General features: G+C 45.5%; 1 protein-coding gene across 1 annotated transcript in view; it reads right to left on the bottom strand.

The window, feature by feature from the left end:
- LOC120533079 (synaptopodin-2) overlaps positions 1 to 23,914 on the bottom strand; it is a 129,596-nt gene extending 105,682 nt beyond the window's left edge. The window contains exon 1 of the mRNA XM_039759735.1: positions 23,795 to 23,914. Within this exon, the coding sequence (XP_039615669.1) occupies positions 23,795 to 23,899 (105 nt within the window). The 5' untranslated portion in view covers positions 23,900 to 23,914. The remainder of the gene's footprint in view (positions 1 to 23,794) is intronic.
- Between the last annotated feature and the right edge of the window lie 2,914 nt (positions 23,915 to 26,828).

Here is a 26,828-nt window from a genome sequence, read left to right as displayed (position 1 = left end):
CGACTTGATGTTATGGTGGATTGGACTGGTGAGCTTTGGTGGGCTGAAGGGTCTGCTCTCGTCCAGATTGTCTTAATGTTCAAAAGTAAAATGTCATTACCGTCCCTTACTGTTTCATTATTTTATTCTTTGCTACTTACCATCGCCTAATCATATTTTTGTTTTTCAGAAACGTGTCTTTCTCCATCTCATAAAGCCCTCTGAGCCACACCATTCGCATGACAATGTGCTCTTGACATAAATGTCACTTTTATGTTGTTCGCTCTCCATATTTGGCCGACTATCAGAAGATTTGTTATGTGCTTTTTCCAAGAAATTATCAGATTCAATTTGTTTTTCTCACTCATCAGTCCCAACGTTTAAAAAGAAAAGTGCGTCTCCGGTTTGGGTGGAGCCCTGAATTCCTTGAAGACTAAAGTTGATTTGTGGGTGAAGAGCACATGCTGTGCATTTAAGTCAAGTCATCATTTTAGACCTCCATGCCAAAGACATCCCATTACACATGGCACACATATTTACACAGGATATTTATGGCTGAAATGAAGCCAGCGTCGGGGAGGCCTAAACAAAGTGAGAGGCCACAGAGCTACGCAGCACGCCGTCCGTCACTTACGGTTCATAAAGTAAAGCCACTCCAGGAATGTAAAATAAATTCTGTTTTTTTTAATGATTTTTCTTTTCCTTCTGACAAATGGTCAGTTTACCTGTTTAACTGCACACCCCCCAACTAAGCCAGGCTGGGCTGGGGGCCCCTAAGTTATCCATTTCCCTTTCCCAGACTAAGGGGTGTGGGATCAGGTGGGGGTCCTCAGTTATGGAACTTTCTGACTGATGTCTTGAGGCGTTTCCATCAGGATTTCTAATCCTCCTTCCTCACGATGCCATTGCCTGTCCCTTTACCCCTACAATATGATGGTGGTCTGCAGCCCCACCTTGTTTCTCAGTTAGGGTAGATTTTGGTTTAAAAGCCTCACCCCCTGTTCCTCCATACATAGGAAGTGATCATTATGAAGAAACATGGATCTGACTCTCCTCCAAAAGTCCAAGGGCCTCATTTATGAAACTTTCTTTTGGATTGGAGTGTGAAAATATGTGCACACCAAAAAAAAACAGGAAAATGTGTACATCAAAAAAAATACAATAATAAAATGTGGCATGTGTAGAATTCTACGTAATTTACCGTTTAAAAATCACAATCACCTGTAAGTGTGTGTACGTGAACGCTCCACAAACGCCACCCTGAAACATCCATATAGGGAGCAAATCGACCTCATCCACGCCCTTTAATGGGGGTAGTGGTCAGTCTGTGGTGTGCTGGCCTGGTAACGGCACTTCAACAGAGGACCACCGAAACAACAAGCTAATTAAAAAGGGCAGGCTCAGTTATGGGGGGTGCACTCTGGGCCTGATGGAGGTCTTGGTGGAGCAGAGAATGAAGACAAAACTGGGTGCCATTATGAACAACACTGCACATCCTCTCGCTGACACACCAACACTGAGGACTTTCAGCCAACGAAACCTTCAGCAGAAGTGGGTCACGAAATGCAACAGGGGGGGCTCCTTCATACTTACCGTAATACATCTGTCCTACAAAGTCAGGAGTTTCCTTTCTTTTTAAATTTTCTTAATTTTTATTCATTATATTTTGTCATGGACGGCTGGGGTCTTTGCCTAGCCGGGACGCCTCCAAGCTGGAAGGACCAGGCGAGCAAGCGTGTCCAGAGCATTACCTCCCCCAGAGCGATAGATGGCAGCCCCCCTGGGTTGCATCGATGTCTCTGACTCCCGCAGGGCTCCATGGGAATTGGAGTTTGATACAGCCGGGTTATTATAAAAGGAGCCAGAGTCGGGAGGGGGGAGACAAAGCTTACTGAGGAGGAGAAAAGATAAGGAAAAGCATTGTGTTTGTGCTTAGTGGGACTGTTGTGCCTGTGGGAAACGAGGAAGGCGTTTCCCACGAGGTGAAGGAACATTTGTGCTTTGATAAGTGCCTCCTGCGTCTCTCTGTGCTGGGTTGAGTGGCAGCTACGCCCTCTATACTTGTTACAGTATATATATATATTTTTGTTTTATAGGTCTGATCACAATCTGATATGTGGGTGGTTACCTACCAGGTAACGCTTGTGGTTGGTTGGCCAGTTGGCAGACATCCTCCTCGTCCTCTCAGTTGCGAGAAGCAGCTCAGAGATGTGAATGCCAAATAATGCAAAGAGTACACGACGCATGTTTTTTGCCCTAATTGGGGCTCGTCAGGTTTACGCACCTTTGCTTCCCCTTGTGAGGATCGAACCTCGGACGCCTTTACCTGAGGCGAATATATACCTATTTATGCATTTATTTATTTATTTAAAGTGCTTCTATAAAAGGCCAAATTTCCCCTTGGGGACAAATAAAGTTCTATGTATCTATCCTGCCAACTACGCTAAAATATCTGTCTATCTATCTAACCTCATGTCTAGTAGAGCAGCACCTCCAACCCAACACTTCGAGACCCCGCCACCTGCATCCAAAAGTATCCGGCTGCTCTCCGCAACTGAGAGTGCAAAATCACATGTGGCATTATAGCGCCTCTCTTCTACAATCAGGGGGTTCCAGGAAAAGCATAAGAATAAATCATCCGAGCAGGTAGGCACTGTCACCTGGCGCGTGTAACGAGTGACGTCATTGCCGGTACAATGAGTAGCACAGGCCGTGTGAAACACAGAGGGTTCAGCCTGTTCGTTCACCCACAAGCCTGCCACCGTGCAGAGCACCCTCACGCCTGTCAAAGCTACTTTGCCTCAAATTAAATGAATCGCGGGTTGACACAGCATTTGCTAGTTACATCTTGGATGACTTGTGCATTAATGGAACGTCACTGCTCATGGTTAAAAAAGCAGCATCATCAGTAGGTGCCCTTTTTAGAACACGAGTGCAGTAAAGTGCTGTGACTACATCAGGAGAACCCGGGCCCGGCTGCAAATTGAATTTTATGTTGGCAAAAACACATTATGTTCTCGGTCTGTGCACTCACAACATACAAGATTGAATGTAGGACCTCGCTGGTCAGTTAATGGCTGGCAGAAATATTTCTGACCTGTCAGCCAGTTCACGATCAAGTGACAACAGATAGTCGATATAAACCGATGACAAAACAAAACAAAAAAGTTCTTCGGTGCAAAATACGCAGCATTGGCCCTCTTAATAGGGAACTAAAATAAAGTCAGTGCCTTACATTCATCATTTGTGTGGATCAATATCCATCCCGCTATATCCTAACACAGTGTCATGGGGGTCTGCAGCCAACACAGGGCGCAAGGCAGGAACAAATCCCGGGCAGGGTGCCCACCCACCACAGGTGGATCAATATGTTTGCCATAATAATGGCTCAATGCTATGAATTACTACACACAAGTCGTCATTTTGCTGATTTGGCTGCAGTTCCCCACATCAGCAAGGGTGTCGCCATTTCCCATTTTCTCCATAATGTTACATACGAGTGGGTCAGAGATGCCATAAACTAAAGCTACGCATGTTCACCTGTCAAGTTCTCTTTTATAACTCTCAACGTTTGCACTGGAAGTTGCGCACACGCACACACACACACACACACACACACACACACACACACACACACACACACACACAGAGCCTCTTTTTGTGCAAACACAAGTTTTATAAATGAGGCTGCCCAGAGATAACAGGGACCTTAAGGTTCACCCTGCAATTCCAGGGCCTCCAGGCCATCGCCCCCTCGTACTGACAGAGCAAGAAAAATGAAAAACTCAGCCTGAGAGTCAGAGTCGGGGAAAAAGTGAAAACTAGGAATCAAACCCAAAATGAGAAACAAATGTCAGAGCCAAATACCAAGATCAAGGATTCAGTAACCAAAATTAAGGTTAGGGTTACAATAAATATGTTTGATTTTGGTTTAATGATAAGAACTCATATGCCTACTTGGCAATCCTGAAAGCCAGGAGGATCAAAAAATGAAAAAAACCATGGACGACCGACACTTTACTGACGTTGAACGTATTGGTGGAAGGCCGACTGAAAGTGGAAGATTATTAAGGATCGTTCCAGAGGTTTTATGGTTTTTCTCTCCCTTTTTGTTTGTTTTTGCTTCACAAGATTATTAAGAATTTGTGCCAGAGGTTTTAAATTTTTTCTCTCCCTTTTTGGTCATTTTTACTTCAGAAGGATTATGAAGAATCGCTTTAATGTAGACATGCCCCTTTTGTGCCTGTGAAGGCCGAAGCCTTTTTAGCATTTAAAAGCCATGACCCACTCGACGACTCTTCCAGCAGTTTTGAAGTAAGGGCCAGGATATACTTGACACTCTGAACGCTTACGTGCACCCATCATGGCTGCCCCGCATTCCCGGCCCTCTTTTGTCATGTCCTCGGTTCACGTCGTCAGAAATGAACACAATGCGTGCAAAAACGTGGGTGGCCTGTGTGTTCAAGTTTTGGTAGGTGACATCGGCATCGTTGTTTACTATCGACACCCTCATAGCAGCAGACACGCCAGATCGCCAGCTCTTCGAAAGTGGAGGAGGAAACGTGCAAAACGAAATGGAAGCAGATTCGAGACAGATACGTCCGTGCAAAGTAGAAAATGTCCGAGAACAGAAGTGAGGATTTGGTCATTGCAAGAGAACGCAGTGTGAGGGCCGGCCACATCGCAGCTCCAACAGGATCAAGGATGTTTGACGAGTGGTCCAAGGTGGGTAAGCAAATCACCAAACTTCAGTGCTGCCGTACGAACAGATTCGTGGTGCTTGTCTTCCTTACAAGCATTGTACAGTGCATCCGGAAAGTATTCACAGCGCATCACTTTTTCCACATTTTGTATTGTTACAGCCTTATTCCAAAATGGATTAAATTCATTTTTTTCCTCAGAATTCTACACACAACAACCCATAATGACAACGTGAAAAAAGTTTACTTGAGGTTATTGCAAATTTATTAAAAATAAACAAACTGAGAAATCCCACGTACATAAGTATTCACAGCCTTTGCTCAATACTTTGTCGATGCACCTTTGGCAGCAATTCCAGCCTCAAGTCATTTTGAATATGATGCCACAAGCTTGGCACACCTATCCTTGGCCAGTCTCGCCCATTCCTCTTTGCAGCACCTCTCAAGCTCCATCAGGTTGGATGGGAAGCGTCGGTGTACAGCCATTTTAAGATCTCTCCAGAGATGTTCAATCGGATTCAAGTCTGGGCCACTCAAGGACATTCACAGAGTTGTCCTGAAGTCACTCCTTTGATGTCTTGGCTGTGTGCTTAGGGTTGTTGTCATGCTGAAAGATGAACCGTCGCCCCAGTGTGAGGTCAAGAGCGCTCTGGAGCAGGTTTTCATCCAGGATGTCTCTGTACGTTGCTGCAGTCATCTTTCCCTTTATCCTGACTAGTCTCCCAGTTCCATCCCCACAGCATGATGCTGCCACCACCATGCTTCACTGTAGGGATGGTATTGGCCTGGTCATGAGCGGTGCCCGGGTTCCTCCAAACGTGATGCCTGGCATTCACACCAAAGAGTTCAATCTTTGTCTCATCAGACCAGAGAATTTTGTTTCTCATGGTCTGAGAGTCCTTCAGGTGCCTTTTGGCAAACTCCAGGCGGGCTGCCATGTGTCTTTTACGAAGGAGTGGCTTCCATCTGGCCACTCTACCATACAGGCCTGATTGGTGGATTGCTGCAGAGATGGTTGTCCTTCTGGAAGGTTCTCCTCTCTCCACAGAGGACCTCTGGAGCTCTGATAGAGTGACCATCAGGTTCTTGGTCACCTCCCTGACTAAGGCTCTTCTCCCCCGATCGCTCAGTTTAGATGGCCGGCCAGCTCTAGGAAGAGTCCTGGTGGTTTCGAACTTCTTCCACTTACGGATGATGGAGGCCACTGTGCTCATCGAGACCTTCAAAGCAGCAGACATGTTTCTGTAACCTTCCCCAGATTTGTGCCTCGAGACAATCCTGTCTTAGGGGTCTACAGACAATTCCTTTGACTTCATGGTTGGTTTGTGCTCTGACATGAACTGTCAACTGTGGGACCTTCTATAGACAGGTGTGTGCCTTTCAAATCAGGTCACATCAACTGAATTGACCACAGGTGGACTCCAATGAAGCTGCAGAAACATCTCAAGGATGATCAGGGGAAACAGGAGGCACCTGAGCTCAATTTGGAGCTTCATGGCAAAGGCTGTGAATACTTATGGACATGGGATTTCTCAGTTTTTGTATTTTTAATAAATTTGCAAAAACCCCAAGTAAACGTTTTTCACGTTGTCATTATGGGGTGTTGTGTGTAGAATTCTGAGGAAAAAAATGAATTTAATCCGTTTTGGAATAGATAGATAGATAGATAGATAGATAGATAGATAGATAGATAGATAGATAGATACTTTATTAATCTATTCACATTTGAAGGTCTCACATACCATCTTGCTGTTGCATTCACTTTTTTGCCCCCTCGCAGCAGCATCAAACACTGCCACCTGGTGGCATCCTCCAGATTAACATAAAGTACACAATAACGTCCACCAGCAGCCCTAAGAGTCATGGGCGCTTGGGGGTGGGCTACTGTGAAGGCCAGTCATGTGACACGACCAGCCCAACGCGGTCGCCTCGCTTAGTCTACGAATCGCTCTGACAAAATCACAAACATTTCATTTGGTCTTTAGTCGAAGGGCGGGATCTGTGTGCATGAGAGCCGACAGCCAATGAATGCTCATCTCGCAGTACAATGGGCATTATGATGTGGCGATGAGGAACAAGGAACTCAAGTGTCACTTGTCACAAGCAGGAGAGGAGCTGGGGTGTCTGAGACCTCACGTTTTACATTTCATGATGGAATGGGGGGGCCGAAAACCCACCATACTGGTTAACCCTTCGTACAGCTCCGGCTCTGTCAGGCAGCACGCTATAAGCTCAATAAGCTCAGAAGACAGTCGCCAAATGTAACAAGTGCACCGATCTTCAGTCATTTAAGCAGACACGGCCCGGCGACGAGATCACTCGGCAATTGTGACACACCCAATGTCACATAATGTGACATTGGCTTGAGAACAGTCTGCTTCAGATGTTTAGGGGGGCTCTGCCTTATATTGGTGTTTGGTGGCAGGATTACCCCACAGCTAAAGGGGGGGCAACACTGCCAAATAGAGTGTGGCATGGTGGAAAGGCCTAAAGAAGAGAGCAGCACTGTGTAACATTTTGAAAGCCACACGTGTGACAGCAATCGGAGCGGTGGCCTGAGACTTTTTGAAGGAGGGTTCAACCAACAGGATGCCCTTAGCAGTCATCGCCATCGAGATCTGGCGGAGATTTCATCATAAGCAATCAACAGCACTCGGAGCATTACCCGGGAACATTACAGCCACACATTCCAGGACACTAACTTAGTGTGAGTCCATTAAGAAGAATATAAATCATCAAAAATGAGTGTACAAATACTGTCGCAACCCCACGTCGTACCCCGGCCCATTTCAATCTGGGCGACAACTTGAGGTGGGAGAGCATTTTTGAAAGGCCTAAATGGACGGCTCGCAGCAGCCGAGGGGTCATCCAGCAGTCAAGTGCATTAACTCTTCTAAACAAACTGCACACACGCATCACGTGACACTCGCCAGCTTGAGACAAGGAGAGAAAAAAAGAAAAAACGCCCCCCGCGCCCTCGCCAGGCACAATACGGGCTCATTACGTTGTGTGCAAATTCATCAACTGAGCGAAAGCTGCAGCAGTCCACCAGGGTTGGGAGCTTATATGCCAGGTGGCCAGAGTCTGTCGAGCCTTAGCAGGTATTGTGAAGGGTCCCCTGGCTGGCAAGTGGCTTCTGAGGGTGCCACCATAGTGGCACAGGGCAGGGTAAAGTCTATGAAAAAGAGACAAAAACAGAGAGAGAGAGCGAAATAAAGAGACCAGGCTGGCAGGCCAATGTGAAAAAAGACAGAGGATGACTGGGGGCAAAATAGCCTGCAAGTGCAATAGGGGAGGGCATTGGTGCAAAAAAGAGAGAGAGAGAGAAGTGTAGACGGGCTCAATTTAGGAGGCTGGCATGCCAAGGTAAAGAGGCAGAGGCTGCTTGGAGGCATCATGCTGTTGAGGTGCAATATGGAGGGTCACCCATCCAAAAAAGACAGGGGAGCTCACACCGGCTATGATGCATCACCTTGACATGCCAGTGTGAGAAGGCAGAGGCAGACTGGGGGCACAATGCCCTGCAAGTGCAATGGACAAGGGCACCAGTGCATCGGAGAAATAGAGGGAGCTGGGGAATGAGACTCACATTGACTAAGAGACGTCAACTTGACATGCCAGCCTGAAAGGGAAATGCTGATTATGGACATGATGTGCCATGGGCATCACTGTAAGAGAAAGAGACTTGCACAGACTGAGAGAGATCAAGTTGGTATACCAATGTGAGAAGGCAGAGAATACTGGAAGCACAGTGGCCTGCAAGTGCAATGGGAAAAAGTACTGGTGCAAAAAAAGAAAAGACTGACACTGGCCTAAAACACAGCAGGCTGGCATACTGGTGTAAGGATGCATGATGCCGTTAAAGTGCAATAAGGAGAGTCAAAAGTTCAAAAGAGATGGAGAGAGTGACTCACACTGGCTAAGAGACATCATCTCGACAAGCCAATTTGAGAAGGCAGAGGCTAATTGGTGGCACAATGCCCAGCAAGTGCAATTGGCTATGGCACCAGTGTAAGTGAGAAAGATAGCGATAGAGTGAAACTCACAATGTTTAAGAAACGTCTACTTCACATGCCAGTGCGAACAGAAGGACTAACTGTGGACATGATGCCCTGCAAGTGCAGTGGGGAGAGGCACGGACACAAGAAAGAAAGTGTAGCTAGCACTGGCTCAAAGAAAGCAGGCTGGCATACCAGTGTAAGGAGGCAAAGGCTGATTGGAGACATGATGCCCTTGAAGTACAATAAGTAAGGTCAAATGTCCAAAAGAGATGGAGAGAGTGACTCACACTGGCTAGGAGACATCATCTCAACATGCCAATTTGGGAAGGCAGAAGCTAATTGGTGGCACAATGCCCAGCAAGTGCAATAGGCTATGGCACCAGCATATGTGAGAAAGACAGCGAGAGAAAAAAACTCACATTAGTTAAGAAACTTCTACTTCATGTGCCAGTGCTAACGGAAGGGGCGGACTGTGGACATGATGCCCTGCAAGTGCAGTGGGGAAGGGCACCACTGTAAGAGACAGAAAGAGAGAGACTGACTGAAAGAGATGAAGCTGGCATACCAATGTGAGAAGGCAAAGGCTGATTGGGGGTACAACTGTCTGCAAGTGCAGTGGAGAAAGGCATTGATACATAAATGAGAGGGTAACTGACATGGGCTCAAAGAGAGCAGGTTGGCATGCCAAGGTAAGGAAGCAGAGGCCGATTGAAAGCATGATGCCCTTTGGTACAATAAGGAAAGTCACAAGTCCAAAAGAGATGGAGAGAGTGGCTCACACTAGCTAATGAACATTATCTCGATATGCCAGTGCGAGAAGGCACAATGCCCTGCAAGTGTAATGGGTTAAGGCATCAGTTCATACCACAGAGAAAGAGAGAGAGTGGCTCACAATGGATATGAGACATCAGCTTAACATGCCAGTGTGAAAAGGAGGGGCTGGTCATGGTCATGATCTTTTGTAAGTGCCATGGGCAAGGGCACCAGTATAACAGGCAGAAAGAGAGAGAGAGAGAGAGAGACTGACTGAAACAGACAAAGCTGGCATGACATTGTGAGGAGGCAGAGGGTGACTGAGTGCATGATAGCCTGCAAGTGCAATGGAGACTGGCACTGGTGGATAAAAAGAAAAGGTGTGAGGAGGCAGAGGCTGATTGGCATGATGACCTTGGAGTCTCATATGGAGTCTCTTAAAAAAAAGAGAGCAGTAAGAAAAGAAGGCCCAGGGTACTGCCACATGGCACAAGATGGAAGGCAACTCAGCAGGAAGTTGGAGACCTTGATCAGGCATAGCTGTCAAGGAGCAACCCATCTACTGACCACTAGGTGCCAGGTGCTGTTCCTCAATGCAAAAGGAAACTCATTAGTGTGGATACCGAGACTGGCATAACGAGGTCAGGTTGGCATGCCAGTAGACAAAAGCAGGAAATTCTTGAGGGCACAATGCTTTGCAAGTGAAATGGGCAAGGGCACCAGAGCAAGACAGATAGAGGGGCTCCACATAGGTAAAACGGTCAAGTTGGTATGACAGTGTGAGAGGACAGTGGGTACTTTAGGGCATGAAGACCTTGAAGGTGAGGGTTCCAGTGTATGAGAAAAAGAGACATTCCAAAAAGTTAGGAGACATCATCTTTACATGCCAAGGTGGAACGCATGGGCTGACTGGGGACATGATGCCCTGAAAGTGTAATGGGCACCAGCATATGAAAGAAAGAGAGAGACAGAGTGGCAATGAGGAAGGATGCCATGGAGAGTGCCCCAGGCAGTCCAGGAGATTGTAATAAAGAGAGGTGAAATTGAGGGCTTTCAAGGGGCAACCCATCTACTGACCATTACATGCCAGTGACTTTTCTTAAAAGCAAAGGGAGGCTCCGATTAATGTAGAGATGGGTAAACGTTTGCATGCCAGTTCAAAGATCCAAGGGATATCTGAGGACACAACATCATTTAAATGCAATGGGCAAGGGTACCAGTACATGAAAGAGAGGTGTAACTGACACTGGCTCAAAGAGAACAGGTTGGCATACCAGGGTAAGGAAGCAGAGGCCGATTGAAAGCTTGATGCCCTTTTGTGCAATAAGGACTCACATTCACACTGTGAGACATTATCTCTTGACTTGCCAGGGTAAGCAGACACATTGCCCTGCAAATGCTGTGGGCGAGGGCACCAATTTAAGAGACAGAGAGAAAGAGTGACCCGTACTGATGGAAAGAGATCAACTTGGCTTGTTGGCAGTGGCACTAATAAGGGTAGAGGCTGCTCAAAGGCACAAGACCTCCGTGTGAACTGGTGGGCACACAGATGTCCATTTTAAGAAACCTCACCCTTTAATGGTGCAGAGATACAAGAGGCTGGTATGGCATATTGGGAGAGGGCCAGTCAGGCTCTAATAAGCCCCGCCCCTAACAGCTTCTCAGGAATTGACTCCAGGAGGAAGACTGATGGTCACCTTATGGCCAGGGTTCCTTCTGGATTTAGGGACAGGAGAACGGTGACAAGGGCGTATTAAGAAAGCCCGGGCCATGAAAGATTGAAAAAGATGGCAGACGAGGGTCATACTGGCAAAGGGAGCTACCTAGTAGACTGGGGTTCAAATATCAGGCCTCATCTCCTGCTTGTCTCATGTTGTTCTGGTGCTTTGTGATCTCTTTACTGATTTGGCCTTCGTGTATTTTGTCATTTCTAATCAGCACTCTATTTCTATATCCCCCCCCCCTCTAGGATCATGATGTGGTGGTGGTGGTGGCGATGGTGGTGGGAGGGTGGGGGTTGCGGGGTCATTTTCCATTTACCAGTACATAGTAATCTTTATCAGAAGATGATGTGGCAGCCAGCCATCCGGCCCAAGTAGCAGCCTGCACTGACCGTATTTGGAAATCCCAGCACAGCATCCAGCGAGTGTTCACCGCTCAGCCATTATTCAACCACCTTTCAGCAGACGAGTCGCCTCCCCACCCAACATACACCACGAATCATGAAAGTTCAAACCTGTCACGGCATCTCCATTAAAACAAACCCGTCGCAGTGATCAGTAGAGTCCATCGGAGGCTGAGAAATAGAAGACCTGGAGGGCTTTAGATCTCCAGCTACCTCAGGGACTCTGACCACCTAATAGAACTTCACTGAAGAACCCAGATGGTGGTCTCAGATGACCAACTGACACCACAACCCAGAAGGAGATGCTCAGCCAGACTCCTGCACCTCATAGAAAACTTTAGTTGTCACCCCCTCCACCTCCTGAAACCTTCTGCTTAGAGCTGTTAACTGGCATAAGTAAAAGGAGTGACCACATGGGGGCCTGCAAACAGTGAGGAGCCCCCCCAAAAAAAAAAAAAAAAATCACACAGAGAAGGCAGTCAGCCACCAAAATGGCTGGACAAGTGAAATAAATGAAGAGGTTAGGGTTAGGACTAGGGCTGCATATCCTGCGTATCATCAAGACATTGGCAGAGGAGGTTATACAGGATGGCGCAGAGAAACAGGAAATTTTGGAACTAGGTGTTGGTGACCCTGGGGCGTCTGGGACCCAAGTGACCTCGTTCAGAGCCCCTTGCCATTAGTTATAATGGAGTGATGTACAACAAGCGTTCGCTGTGAAAGACGATTGGGGTATTGAATTTCGTTGTCATTACCAGTTAGAACGTCACGGTCGTGTCCTGTCTGCTCATCCGACTACAACACGGGTGTGTAATTTCGAAGAAACGGGTTCGGCCTTTAAAAAAAAAAAAAGAAGCCCCCAGTTGGAGCCACTTTGCCTACTGCCCGACAATCGATGGCAGTGATTCAACGATTGGTTGGAAGGAGCGTCATTTCACGCAACGGTGACATTCCATGGCCTCCAAGGTCCCCAGATCTCAATGTCTGTGGAGACATCTCAAAAGCCAAGTATGCTGCACATGTCCTGCAACCAATTGCTGAACTAAGGAGAATGATTGGAGAGGACATTGCTGCCTTCCTCTTGACGTGCGACAGTCGAGCGATGCTGAATTTCCACAACGGAGAAATGGACGACACCATCATGATGTTCTCTTCAAGACATAAAATGAATATTGAATGAATACTGACTGCCATCAAAGATTGCATATTCTGTACAATTGTCATTAAACGTATTTTGTTACTATGTGTTTATTTGTGCATTGAACGTCAATTGAAAATTTCCCGTTTCCCTGCACCCACCCCTTGTATTTCAGGCAGCGTTCCTCTTTTAGGTCCACTTCATTCATTTATCAATGTTAAAATGACAAATTCTTTACTTGCGTTATGTTGAAGAATGCATTTTGTGGGTGGTCTACACAAGAGGCAGAGCCACCTGCCCTTCATCCTCTAGACTCTGCTCCCAGTCCTCTGCGGTTCATTGTGAATGTGCTCGTGGTACGCCGAGCTCACTTGACTTTATGGTGTGCCTTTTGTGATTTCTTGGATATTTGTAACCTTTGTTCCATTTTGTAACTTCACTCGGGTCCTAATTGGGGGTCCTGAGTTGGTTCATCGTGTGGTGGGTGTGGCAGTGCGCCGTATCAGTTCATGCTCCCTGCCAACCTTCCTGGATTGTGTACCTGAACATCGTTTGCATTTGGTGCCTTTGTGCTCCTCAGAGTTTACTTTTGTTGAAGCTTTTTATTAAAATCTCTCTTTTTATTTTACAAAGACCCTTCATTACCCCCCTTTTTTGTATCTAGCCAGGGTGGCACATTTGTACTGCTGCTGCCTCCCAATAAGCAGCCCAGGGTTCACGTCTCAGGTCCCCCCATGTTGTGTTTGCATGTTCTCCTAATGACTGTGGGGGGTTTCCTCTGGGTGGTCCGGTTTCCTCCCACAGTCTGACAAGCAGGTTAGGTGGAATGGATATCCTAAATTGGCCCTGGTGGGTGGATGGCGTGTTTCTGCCCTACGATGGACTGGCACCCCGTCCAGGGTTTGGTCTTGCCATGTGTTCTACAGTATGCCAGCGAGGATGGGCTCAAGCGGACCCCCACAACCCTGTTCAGGACTAAGTGGGTTAGAACATGACTGACTGACTCTATCGAGCCAGGGTTTAACTATTTATTCCCCCTCTAGAGGGATTTTTTTAGGACTTTTTATGCTTAGTTCTTAACAGAGGATTCCAAGCAAGATGAGATGGCAGATAATGGAGAATCAGCCAAATTGTTATAGAGTGAACTGGAGAGCATACAGGTGTGTGAAACACACACACACACACACACAATTAGAGGGGGGCTACAAAAATGCCAATGCCACCTCCCAGCAGGAGAGGATGCCATCTGCAACAACATCTCCTTTTCCACCAGGATTAAACCCTCCCAGGAATACGGACGTCACTTACTCTTGAGATCTGAGGAAAGCCAGCAGAAAACATTCCTGCTGCATTGAAGGTTCCCAGGAGCCCTGAGAGGCTCACCCTGCCGAAGAGATGCCAGCTTGGCATGCCAATATGAAAAGGAGCAGAGGATTATGGGCATAACACCCTGGAAGTGCAATGGGTACCAAGGAAAGAGACAAAGACAGGGAGAGACCTGCACTGACTGAAAGAGAAGGCAGTGGCAGCTTGGGGGTCTGAAGGAATTTAGAAGATGTTGGGTGGCACCAGAGACAGAGAGACAAACAGAGTGCCAGCTAGGAAAGAAAGCTGAATAGGATGTCACCAGACACAGGACAGGTGACTGAGCAGACTGTAACTAAAGAGAGGTGACATGGTGGGCTTTCACAAAGGATCTTTTAAAACCACAGAAGCAGGACGTCGATTTTATGTCTTATTCAACGGATGGCATCGTTTTTTACAGCACAGCGTCCACGGCACTGCACTGGGGTCCACATTCAGACCACAGGTTAAGCGCCCCCTGCTGGCCTCACTAACATCTCTTCTAGCAGAAGCCCAAACTTCTTCTAGATGGTCTCCTATCCAAGTACTGGCCGGGCCTGAAGGTGCTGAGCTTCAGGTGAGTGACCTCTTCTGAGGTGCAGGTGGGATGGATGCGGACTCAAACCCACTGGACCAGTTCAGAGTCAGCCAGTCATTTGGATTTGCTACTGAAGAGTGTCTGAGAAATCCCACACGGACACAGGGAGACCCCAGGTGTGACTCGGAGGCAACTAATGGGATGGGCACTTAAAAGAAACCACACACTTCAAACCTAAACTAGAATAAACGTTTGTAACTCTAACGACTCTAATGAGGCCAAAACTGATTAAAATGGTATGAACATATTAATTATAATGTATTTAGTGGAACACACACACACACACATACACTATATATATATATATAAATATATAGTGAAAAAAAAGAAAAATACAATGTAAGGCAAAACAAACTAGAGCCAGCCTGAGCAGTCACATTAAAAAGTAATTATGGGGTCATCCGCTCACTCATCCACCTTAAGGAATAAAAAAAAAATGTTCACCAAAACCTTCATGCACTCCTCTGTCGTCTCGCACTCCCTCTTCTGAACTTTGGCTGCACTGCCTCTCTGTTGGTGAGCCATTGTCCAGGTCACCCCCCGAATCCAAGCAGTGGTGGCGAACGGCCATCTGTACACCAGCCCGGGTTTAAGCAATGCAGGGAAGACCTCCAGACACCCCACTGAAGTGTCTTCTGGGAAATCTGATGCAGTAGAAACTGCAAGGTGGGGTGGCGGCAGCCCAGTGGCGGTGTCTGGTTCGGGGTGAGGCTGGGAAGGTATTTGTTAAGATGTTTTATATGTATGGTGTCCCATTACTATCCAGTTGGCATGGGCCATGTACCATTAGGTTGATAGATATTTAGATCACTATAGATAACTAGATAATTAATAGATAATTATGAAAGGTGCTACATAATAGATAGACAAAGTAACAATTAGGCAGATATCAAAGGCACTCTCAGATAGATAGATAGATAGATAGATAGATAGATAGATAGATAGATAGATAGATAGATAGATAGATAGATAGATAGATAGATAGATAGATAGATAGATAGATAGATAGATAGATAGATAGATAGATAGATAGATAGATAGATAGGCAACACATTCATTTAAGATATACTACATATAGTGCCTTTCTTTCTTTATGAAATGTAAAATGACCAACATTAAGATTTGAAAGGCGCTATATTATGCTTGGTGTTTAATGGCCCCACTTACAGCACACATTACATGGTGCCAACAAGGCAGAATCCCCATCTCAGATCCATTCTGTGTGTCATTGATTGCTCTCTATAACTTATTTTAGACGTCATGAAGAGCTGCTTGTCACGCTGTGGACGCCGAGTACTTGTGTAGAGTTCAGGTGAAAGCCCTCGAGGTATGGCGGCTGCCCAGTGCCCATTTTTTTCCTTCCTGTACTTTTTGTGCCCACCGCTGTTCGGCGAGGGGTTGTCAGTGAGATTCGAGCTGCAGACGACATCATCACCTAAAACTTCACAGATGTCCGTTGTTTCTCTAAACTACTTAAAGAGTTGCACAGCCATTGGCTTTCACATGTAGAGATGGTGGCACGGCCAGATCATTCATCCATCCATTATCCAACCTGCTACATCCTAACTACAGGGTCACGGGGGTCTGCCGGAGCCAATCCCAGCCAACACAGGGCACAAGGCAGGAAACAAACCCTGGGCAGGGCGCCAGCCCACTGGAGATGGCCAGATCAGTTTCTGCTAAATTATAGAAAAGATCAGCAAGAGCTCTTTAGATAAATGCCCACATGGACACAGAGAGAAGATGGAATTTCCACAGGTAGTGCCCAGGCTCAATTAGATCTCCAGTCTGCCAGTTTGGATTAACCAAGATAACCAACAATCAGGGTGCCCAAAGGGACTTTAATTAAAATGCTTAACTAAATGTTAAATAATTTAAAAATAAGCAAGAAGGGAGCAGGAGCCAATCTGGGCATCAGCAGGTGCAAGGCAGGAACCACTTCTGGACAAGATGGCAATCCATAACACACCCCTACACTTACATTGGGCCGGTTTGAAAAATTCAATACAACTAACAACAAGGGAACAATGAGGAATTGTTATAGAAATGTCAAATTAAATGTTAAATAATACAATGGAAGACAAGGATTACTTAGATAAAACCTAACATGGCCAACAGGGAAACAGTGCAGTCTCCACCGAGACAATCTCTAGGCTGGGCTAAAACACAGGTCTGTGGGGCAATAGCATAGCAGGGATGCCACCATGCCAGCCAGCATTTCTGATGTCATACATGAATCCAATTCAGGGTCACAAGGAGCCAATCTGAGTGGCAGCAGGTGCAAGGCAGGAACCAGCTGCAGACAATCCATCACTGAGCCCAGTCACGCACCCCTACACTCGCATTGGGCCATTTTGGAGTATCTAACAAACAAGCAGGGTACTCAGTGGAACTTTATTAAAATGCTAAATTAAATAATATAAAGAACGGGCATGGAGCACTCAGATAAAAACCCACAAGGCCGTGGAGGGAATGCGCTATGCCCAGGCTGGTCTTGGGAGTAGTAAGGCAACAGGACTATGCAGTGTACCACTATGTACCAACTTTAATATAAGGTGGCATCACCAGACGCCATTCATCAGCAGACCTGAGTGGGCGAGATGGAGCACAGGACCTCATGAGTGTCTCCATATACAGAGGTGCTGACCCACTGACTACCCTGTAGGTGGGCATCAAGGATTTTAACTCAATATGTGCTGCTACCAACGTAGTGAGCTGAAGAGAAGAGTGGCATGTGCCCACCTTGGCTGGCAAAACACCAGACATGGCCACAACTCTTTGAATCATCTGAAGAATCTTGGTGGCACCTGCCGGTACTCTGGTCAGAAGGGAGCTGTGGTGGACCAAAGCCTGGTGCTGCGTACTCCGCCAGATGTGGTCTGATCTCGTAGAAGGTATAGTGAGTGAATGTGGAAGGATGGGAGACTGCAGCAACACGGACCCCGAAGAACAGCTGGTCATTGCTGTGGACAGACTTGGCAGGGGTTAATGATAATGAGCTGAGCTGAACAACCAAGCCGGACGAGTCGGGATATCAAGAAGCTCGTCTTTGTCATGTTGAGCTGGAGATGGTGGTCCTTCATCAAGGTCGAGGTTAACCAAGATTCTAGCTGATGAGGTGTGTTCCTCTGGTGGGACAGCTGCTTATATAACTGATCTGAGAAACAGTGGGATAGGACGATAGGGACTAATTAATAATAATAATAATTCATTACATTTATATAGCGCCTTTCAAGGTACTTGACATGCATTACACAGCGATGGGGAGCCACTTCAGCCACCACTAATATGCAGGGCAGCATCCACCTGAGTGATTGATGGCAGCCATTTTTGTACCAGTACGCTCACCGTCTCACCACACATGAGCTATTAGGGGATGAAGGGGTGAGAGATAATCAGCCAATTAGAGATGAGGGATGATTAGGGGGCCAGAATGACCAGACCGTGGTGTGCAATTTTGCCAGGACATTGAGATAGTCCCTATTCTTTACAAAGGATGCCCAGGGATCTTTAAAGACCGCAGAGAGTCAGGGCCTCAGTTTTATGTCTTACCCAAAGGGTGGTGCCATTTTTATATCCCGCTGTCCCTATCACTGCACTAGGGCACTGGGGTCCACGGGGTCCACAGGGTAAACCTCCAACTGGGTCTCACCAACACCTCTTCCAGCAGCAACCCCAGCTTTTCCTAGAGGGTCTCCCATCCAAGTACTGGCCGGGCCTGAACATCTTTACCTTCAGGTGGATGACCTCTTCTGAAGTGCAGGTGGGATGGCCGCTGGCTACTAAGGAAGAGAGAAGAGGAGAGGACCCAGCACCCATCCTTGGGGCACCTCCATTCTTTCTTATTTTCTCTCTTTGCCAGGACAAATGGTGTGATCTGCCCAAGAGGTAGGACTCAAACCACCTGAGGTTTGATAGAAGGTCAGAGATGGAGGTGAGGAGATCTTGACAGTTATCTGGGTCAGTGGTAGAGGAGGATATGAATGTAGCCTTAGTAGCCTGTAGCAACATCTAATCTCAAAGGAAACCAGAATAGGCTTTGTAACTCATTTTTACCTTTGTGACTTCTGGGAATGCCACACCGACTTTAGGACAGCATCTGTACTCTGCAGTGATAAAACAACAGGGGTATCCACGGTGCCACCATGTACCCCAACATACCAACTCAGGGTGGTGACATGCCAGTGCCAGTCTGTGAGGCATTGGGTGCGAGGTAGGAACGAATCCGTCAGTAGGCTAAAGTAACCAAACCTACATGTCTTTGAGGACTACAGAAGGAACATGCAGACTCGACCTGGACGAGGACACGCAGTGTGGTGTTGAACCCAGAAGACCTCCTCCAAGTAGAGAGTCGTGCTAGTGAGCCACCTGGTAGAATGCAGCAGCCTACAAAAGGGTAACTTGTGTGTATGGATAACGAAATATTAACAATGCCTTGCAAAGACATAAATCCTCCATCTCACTGTGCTGGTTGGCTCATATTTCATTGTGAATAGATTATTAGGAATTTGACATAAGTAATATTATGGTGGATACAGAGGTGGTCATGACATGCAGTTTACTCCAAAGAAAGAAAAGAAACAAAAAAAGAAGGCCAGGATCTTCACTGCTCTGCCCAGCACAGCCTCACCATAACCCAGCCAGGCCCCTAACACTACTTGCAGGCTTCATCCAGAGCAGGCCCAAAAATTTGTTTCACCTCAACAATTTGAAATAAAGGATCAGGAGATGAAAAAATAAGCAGGGGTCCAATCAAACCAATCTTACGCCAAGCCAGAAACATCAAACAAAAATCAGAAACCGTTGAAATAGGAAAAGTCAGGACACTGAGATAAGAAAGACACAGCAAGTCACACGTCAAGTATTTTCTAATCCAAAATGTGGATAATTCAAAATTTTTAAAAAATTATTCCATCCATCCATTATCCAACCCGCTATATCCTAACTACAGGGTCACGGGGGTCTGCTGGAGCCAATCCCAGCCAACACAGGGCACAAGGCAGGAAACAAACCCTGGGCAGGGCGCCAGCCCACCGCAGAATTAATATATTAATTAATTAAAAATAAAATAAAAATCACACAGGCTGGAACACTCTGAGGACGACAAGTCACACACTTTTGTGGAGCCATGGGAACATTGCCTAGGCAACAGCTGACTCTCATCAACTGGGAGTACTAAAAACACTTCTGAAAATGCCCACTAGAGGGGGAAGTCACAGTTAAACCCTGACAAGCATTAGGCAAAGACAACATCAATAATATAACAGTCGATACAGATGTGGTCATGACATGCAGTTTTCTTTAAAGAAACAAACAAAAAAAAAAAAAGTAGGCCAGGATCTTCACTGCTCTGCCCAGCATAGCCTCACCATAACCCAGCCAGGCCCCTAACACTACTGCAGGCTTCATCCAGAGCAGGCCCAAACATTTGTTCCACCTCAACAATTTGAAATAAAAGATCAGGAGATGAACAAATAAGCAGGGGTCCAATCAAACCAATCTTACGCCAAGCCTGAAACATCGAACAAAAATAAGAAACCGTTGAAATAGGAAAAGTCAGGGAGCCGAGATAAGAAAGACGCAGCAAGTCGCACGTGAAGTATTTTTTAAATCCAAAATTGCACAAGCCGGGACACTCTGAGGATGACACATGTCACACACTCCTGTGGAACTATGGGAATGTCGCCTAGGCAACAGCTGACTCTCGTCAACTAGGAGTCCCAAAAACACTTCTGAAAATGCCCACTAGAGGGGGAAGTCACAGTTAAACCCTGGCTAATATTAGGCAAAGAAAACATTGTTATAAATATAAAGATTTTTTATGTACAAAACTGTTTGTAATAAACAAGACTGGAGCTTCATAAGAGCACACAAAGCAAGAAAAGGAGTAAATCCCAAAGTAATCCAAGAAGTCCCAGGACAGATTGTAACCACCAGGGGGCGCCACTAAGGCCCAAACCACAGATACAGTAAAGCCAAACACGATTTTGGTTTGAAACAAAAGATATTTGTTTATCCAACACACCTTTCCAACAAACGCCCATCAAAAGGTCAATAACTGATACAAAGATTTTGTCATTTCTTCCTCCCTCCAAGAGTTTTGCCCCCCTGCCACCTCAACCCTGACTCCCCAATGTGAGGTGGTGGACTTCTTTTCCAGTGTCACCACATTGCTTATTGAGAGCACTTCCACGTCACGTGGAAACCAGTAATGTCCACACCTGACAGCGCCATTCGGTGCTACCCAAGGACCCTCAACAGGGTTTCAATTCCCATGCAACCCAGTGGGTGTTCCCGATTGGCATCAGCCACGAGGCACACTGCCACCTTCCATTTGGGGGTATGAACTGTTCTCAGAGTTCACATTAAACACCAATCCCACCCAAGGTGAAGATTACAGGATGTTCTGACTGGGTTGCGTCTCCAGTCCAGCGGTCCTTCCATTAAGGCATCCAGTCCGGGCAGGAGATTATCCTCCATCCTGGTTGGGATGCCTGTCCTTTCTCTCAGGTATTTTTTCCAAAGAATCATCAAAAATCAGAGCAGGTGGTCAAAAAAAAAATCAGGAAATCTAATAAATCAGATAAACTCATCACTTGTAGGCAGGCTTGAAATGAACCACCTGGCACTGTGGGAGACCCTTCAGATTTATGGAGTATGATTGACAGGTGGCCCCGCCTACTGGGGGACCACCCACAAAACACATGGAACATAACAAAGATGGCTTATATGTTAAGAAAAAGAGACAAAAACATGAATGTGAACCTAACCGAGGATGGGAGCCTGCGTGAGACACGACACGGGCACCGGTGAGAAATCCAACATGGCATCATGGGAAGATGATACAAAAAATGATTAAGTTGTAAAGGAAGAAAGAAAACGAAGGTCAAAGTTGGGTTCCCCGGGTATAAAAAAACCTCCTGGTTTGCCACTTAAACCTTCCAAAAAAATAGAAAGAGAAAGACGTAGAAATTTTAAGAAATGTACCAACCAGAACAGAAAAGGGAAATGGATGTAGAAGGGAGCAAACAGAAGTGCTGCAGGACTGGAAACTGACCGGAGGTCCAAGTAAAGACAAGAAGGCAAAAACTGCTGAGCCACATCACCACCTGCAAATCATAATCAGCAGGCTGTGGGCTCATGGAAACTGGACAGGCCAATATAATAATAATAATAATAATAATAAAACACTACATGGACAATGCTGTCTACGTACCAGCAGTTGACATCCTCTACAAGAGTCCATGACATGGCAATGCAGCTCTGGCCTCAAAAGTAAAATAAAAAGTCCACCAGAGGGATGTCCTGAAGCTACCAGGATGTACCACACAGCAGAGGAGCGTGAGAGCCACCAGGTCACACTTACCCTGTCTGAATACACTGGCAGACATGACAAAGTGACATCTATTGTGACATCTACTGCGCCATGTGTCAGCATCTAGGGATACAAGGGTCTGACAAGTGCTGTGAGCACATCCCAGATGAGGCAGACACCGCCAGGGTCTTGTAGGATGTGTCCATTGTCACTGACCGGCTCACACTGGACAGTCACCCTGGTAAGCCGTAGTGCTGCACAATAAGAAAGAGGAGGACATGCCTGCTGATCGCTACGCCCATTCCTGGTGATGTGAACGTCTTACAGAAAGAGACGGAGAAGCTCAGCAAGTACAATGACATGCAAATCAAGAGCAGCAGGAGACAGGAGTGGGAGCAATCAGAGACCTCCAGAAAGATTTCAATGACCACCTTCAAAAGCTACAACCAGGGCAACCACTGCTCTGATGTGCTGTTGATGTCTGTGGATATCCAACACAGTAGACACCACGAAAAGGTGAGACGAGGAAGAAGGTCCACAACATCATCATCATCATACGAAGAAGAAGTAGAGTGGGCATCAAGAGGGGAGAGGCCAGGACTTGTGATTATGGATCTTAAAATCATTTCCCAATTGTTCCATCCTTATGTCATTTTCTTGCTTTCTGTTTATAATATTATTATTATTGGCATTTCCTATTTATTAAAGATGCTAAAATAATTTCCCAATTGATTCATCATTGTGTCTTCTCTATGCATGTATTAAATATCTGAGCTAATAATAATAACAACAATACCAATAATAATAATAATAATAATAATAATAAATCTGATCAGTTTTTTAACACAATCATGGCATTGACACAATGACGGACCATTTAGGAAATTATTTTAACATCCATAATAAAGGAAAGGAACTTAATGCTCATCATCATCTTCATCATCATTATTATTAAGGGTGTGATTAAGAGAAATTCCATTCCTATGTACTTAAGAGTTTAAAATTAATTTCCTGACTGTCACATCCTTGTTTCATTTTGTTGCTGTCTTAATTTTGATCACATAGTATTAATACTACTAATAATAACAACAATAATAATAAAGCTATTATTAGTAGTATTATTGTTACTATAAAGAAGACGAAGAATATTAATCAAGATATTGTATTGCTATTATTATTACTGTTGTTGTTCTTATCATCCTTATCCAGTTTATCATTTTTCCCAAAGCGGGTTATCCTGCGTCTCTAGCCCTGATAAGAATACCTAGAAAGACGCGCACCCGGCCATGAACACAACACAGTCATTGCACCCAATCAGGAATTTTGCCAGCAATGTGGTTTTAATTAAAGGCGAACTCCACAAGCGGCTCTTCGCATTCTAAAGGTGCAATTCGCCCAGAACAACATAATCATCTCACTGTTGTTTTTTTTATTATTATTATTATTTTAACGCAGCAACTTTAGCCCAAAGTCAAAATCATCGAAAGCGCAGCCATTCCAGCGACTGGGAGTGAAAGTTGTTCTTACCAGCTGCGCTCTGAGAGTCGGCTCAATTTCTTTTCTATTCTATTCTTTCAAACTCCACAGGTTTCGTTACGACCCGTCTACCGCTGCCCCTCACTGTCCTGCCCCGCGTTCTGTCGGTACCTCCGCCTGCTTTCCCGTGCCTTTCGTTTTCTCTCCTGCCGTTTTGTTGATCCCAAGTTGTGTTTAAAGTAGGGGGGCGAGGTGGGCTCCTAAGGCGAAGTTCTCAGTTCCAGCAGCACATCCACTTAAAACAAAACCAAACGGCGCGTGCATTGCAAATACAATCGGCTTCGGCAATCGTTCCATCTGCTTACCTTCGAGACCTGCAGGGGTTTCTTGTCCTCCTTACCCCCCGACAGGCTGAAGCCCCAAGGCGCTCCTCCGAGGACAGTCACGCAGATATAATCCCCAGCACCCATCCTGGCGGCTTTCAGCGGCGATCTCTTGAAATGAAAACTTTCATGCAGCCGATCTCGACCCCTCCCTAGTGTGCCCTCTGATGAGGAGCGGTACCTCCGTATGTTGGGTAAGGGGCACTCGCATCACACAAAATCAGCTGGAGCCCGGCCTGCCCGCGTGCGTCAGAGCGATGGCCACGCCCACCGAGTCCCGCTAGCGAGCTAAAGCTAGGGAGCCGATTAGAGATAAAGAGCGGCCAGTCAGTCACTGCACTTATTTATATAGCGCCGTTGACGACAGGGGGCCCGGGGCACAGTCCGAACGAGTCCGTAAAGGTGTGCGCACATCATGTGCAAGTATTAATGGTGAATCAGCTAATGAAGATAGGCGTGCGGGTGCTTCACCGTAAATAACAAGTGTGAGCTACGAAGTGAAGACCACAAAGCTGACAGGAAAAAATGAAAGGCTTTCATATTGTTTATAACGGTACCTCAACTTAGGTAGGCCTGCAGAAAAGACACCATATGCAAGATTATATATATATATATTTAGAGAGAGAGAGAGAGAAGGGCGCTACTAGCTGTCACCTAATAGTATCACCTAATAGCTGTCACCCGTGGCTCCGCCCACGTAGTAGCGAAACAGGACAAACTTTAAAGTGCAATAAAAGAATGTAATTCTGGTCAAGCGGAAGGAAAGTACGCTCCAATGAGAGTGTCCTCCGCGTGGCGAGAAAAGCGCGTGGCCGTGATATCTCTGCCAATCACTAGGGCCCCGCCCCCTTCCCCTCAGAGTCGCTCTCGGATTCCCGCAAATAAGTCGCTACTGTAAGGGCACTATAATAATTAGCAGGATGGGAGAAGTCGCAAAATAAACTGGAATGGTCAAGCAAATTATAGAAAGAAACCCCGATCTAAATAGTAGTTTTCTCGTGAAAACAGACATACGTTGGATTTTATATATAGAGAGATAGATACAGGGTGGTCCAGATCTAATTATGCTGATCCAGATCGTCTGGATGACTTTGATTCATGCGGGGACGATTCCAGTTCGGTGCAAAGACGATTCTTCGTGTTGTCAGTTCGCACACTTCTTGATGGTTCGGGTTATTTCTGGTGATTTTCTATGTAATAAACTTTAGCTAAAGTTATAGCGTAATGAAAATTGCATAATTAGATCTGGACCACCCTATAGATAGATAGATAGATAGATAGATGGATAAGGTGGATTCTGAAACTATAGATCTAGTGACTTTCTTCACACTTTATTGTGTTGTAGATTTCATTTTAAATTTGGCTCATCAATCTACACTCATTAACACCTAATGACAAGGTGAAAACTTGCAGATTTCTTAAAAATCAAAATCTGAAACCTCTCAGGTACGTGGCCCCTTTTGCTGTGGCTGCCCACATTGTGCTCAGGTGCCTCCTCTTTGCTTTAACTCTCCTTGAGATGTTTTTAGGGACTTGATTGGCGTCCACCTGTGGCCAGTTACACTGACTGGATATCGTTTAGAAAGGCACAGGAAAAAAACAAAACCATGAAGTCCAATGAATTCTCTGAAGACCTCCCTGATCAGACTGTGGTGAGGCAGAGATCAGGGCAAGGAGACAAAAGCAGTGGTAAAGCCTTGAGTGTTTTCAGGAAGACAGTGGCTTCAGAATTTGAGAAATGGAAGAAGTTTGTAACCACCAAAGGGCTTTTTTACAGGACTCCTTCAGTCTGCTCTCTTCTTTCTCATGACGAAATGTCAGATGTCATCCATATGGACGGATGTTTGACAATCATCCTAATTGGTGGCCTTGTAGTAAAAGTTAACTCCTTTTGACTCCTATAGTCAAAGTGAAGTTTTTATCACATATGTTTTGTACTTACTGACTCTTTCGTCTTTCCTCCTCCTGCCCCTGTGGTAAAACATACAGGGGGCTTCATATAAAACTTAGTTTTAACTCAGAAACGAATGTACACCATTTCTTAAGCAAAAGTCAGGATTTACAAAGCAAGAACTTGGCATGGAAATTGGCTTAATGTTGCGGCAGGCTTCGACCATCCCTAAGTCCTTTGCAGAGTTTTTTCATGTTGGCTTTTTAGTTACTTCAGGTGACAGGTCAATGAAAGGAACAGAAAATCACATTCTGATGACACATCAGTCACATTCCGATGACCTTGAATTAATTATGTCATTGTTAATTGACGTGTCCTCTCAATACAGCTGTTGTCAGCATTGGTAATAACACTTAATGGGAATTACTTTTAGTGTGTTACCTGTTTATTTTGTGCATGCAAAGAGTGTACGGTGTGTTGTAATTAATTGACAAGCATCTGTGTGTCCAGCCAGTGGCTGTGTCTCTGTTATCCAAAAGATGGTGCATCACAAACGTTTGCAGTAATAAAATGCATTGCATTTTTCTTTCCAACAGATGGCACATCACAAACATTAGCATTGCTTTTACAAATCCCATACCAAGTGGCATATATCAGAGATGTGGACATTGCATTTGTCATTCCATAAGATGGCATATCACAAACAATTGTAGTAATAAATTGCATTGTATTTTCTTTCCAACAGATAACACATCACAAACATTTGTAGTTATTAAACACATTGCATTTCTAATTCCAACAGAAGGCACATCACAAACAATTGGAGTAATAGAATGAATCACACATTTCTTTCAAGAAACATGGTGCATCACAAACCTTTGTAGTAATAAAATACATTGCATTTGTCATTCCAACAGATGGCGCAAGACAAACATTAGCCCTGCTTTAATGAATCCCATACCAAATAGCATATAACAGAGACATCTGCATTACATTTTTATTTCCAACAGATGGCATTTAAATATTTGTAGTAATAAAATGCATTGCATTTGTCATTCCAACAGATGGCACATCACAATTGTAGTAATACAATGCATTGCACTCCTCCTTGAACCGTCACCTTAT

Source organism: Polypterus senegalus, chromosome 7, assembly GCF_016835505.1.
Source record: "Polypterus senegalus isolate Bchr_013 chromosome 7, ASM1683550v1, whole genome shotgun sequence".
NCBI lineage: Eukaryota > Metazoa > Chordata > Cladistia > Polypteriformes > Polypteridae > Polypterus > Polypterus senegalus.
This window is presented reverse-complemented; position numbering and strand designations above follow the sequence as displayed.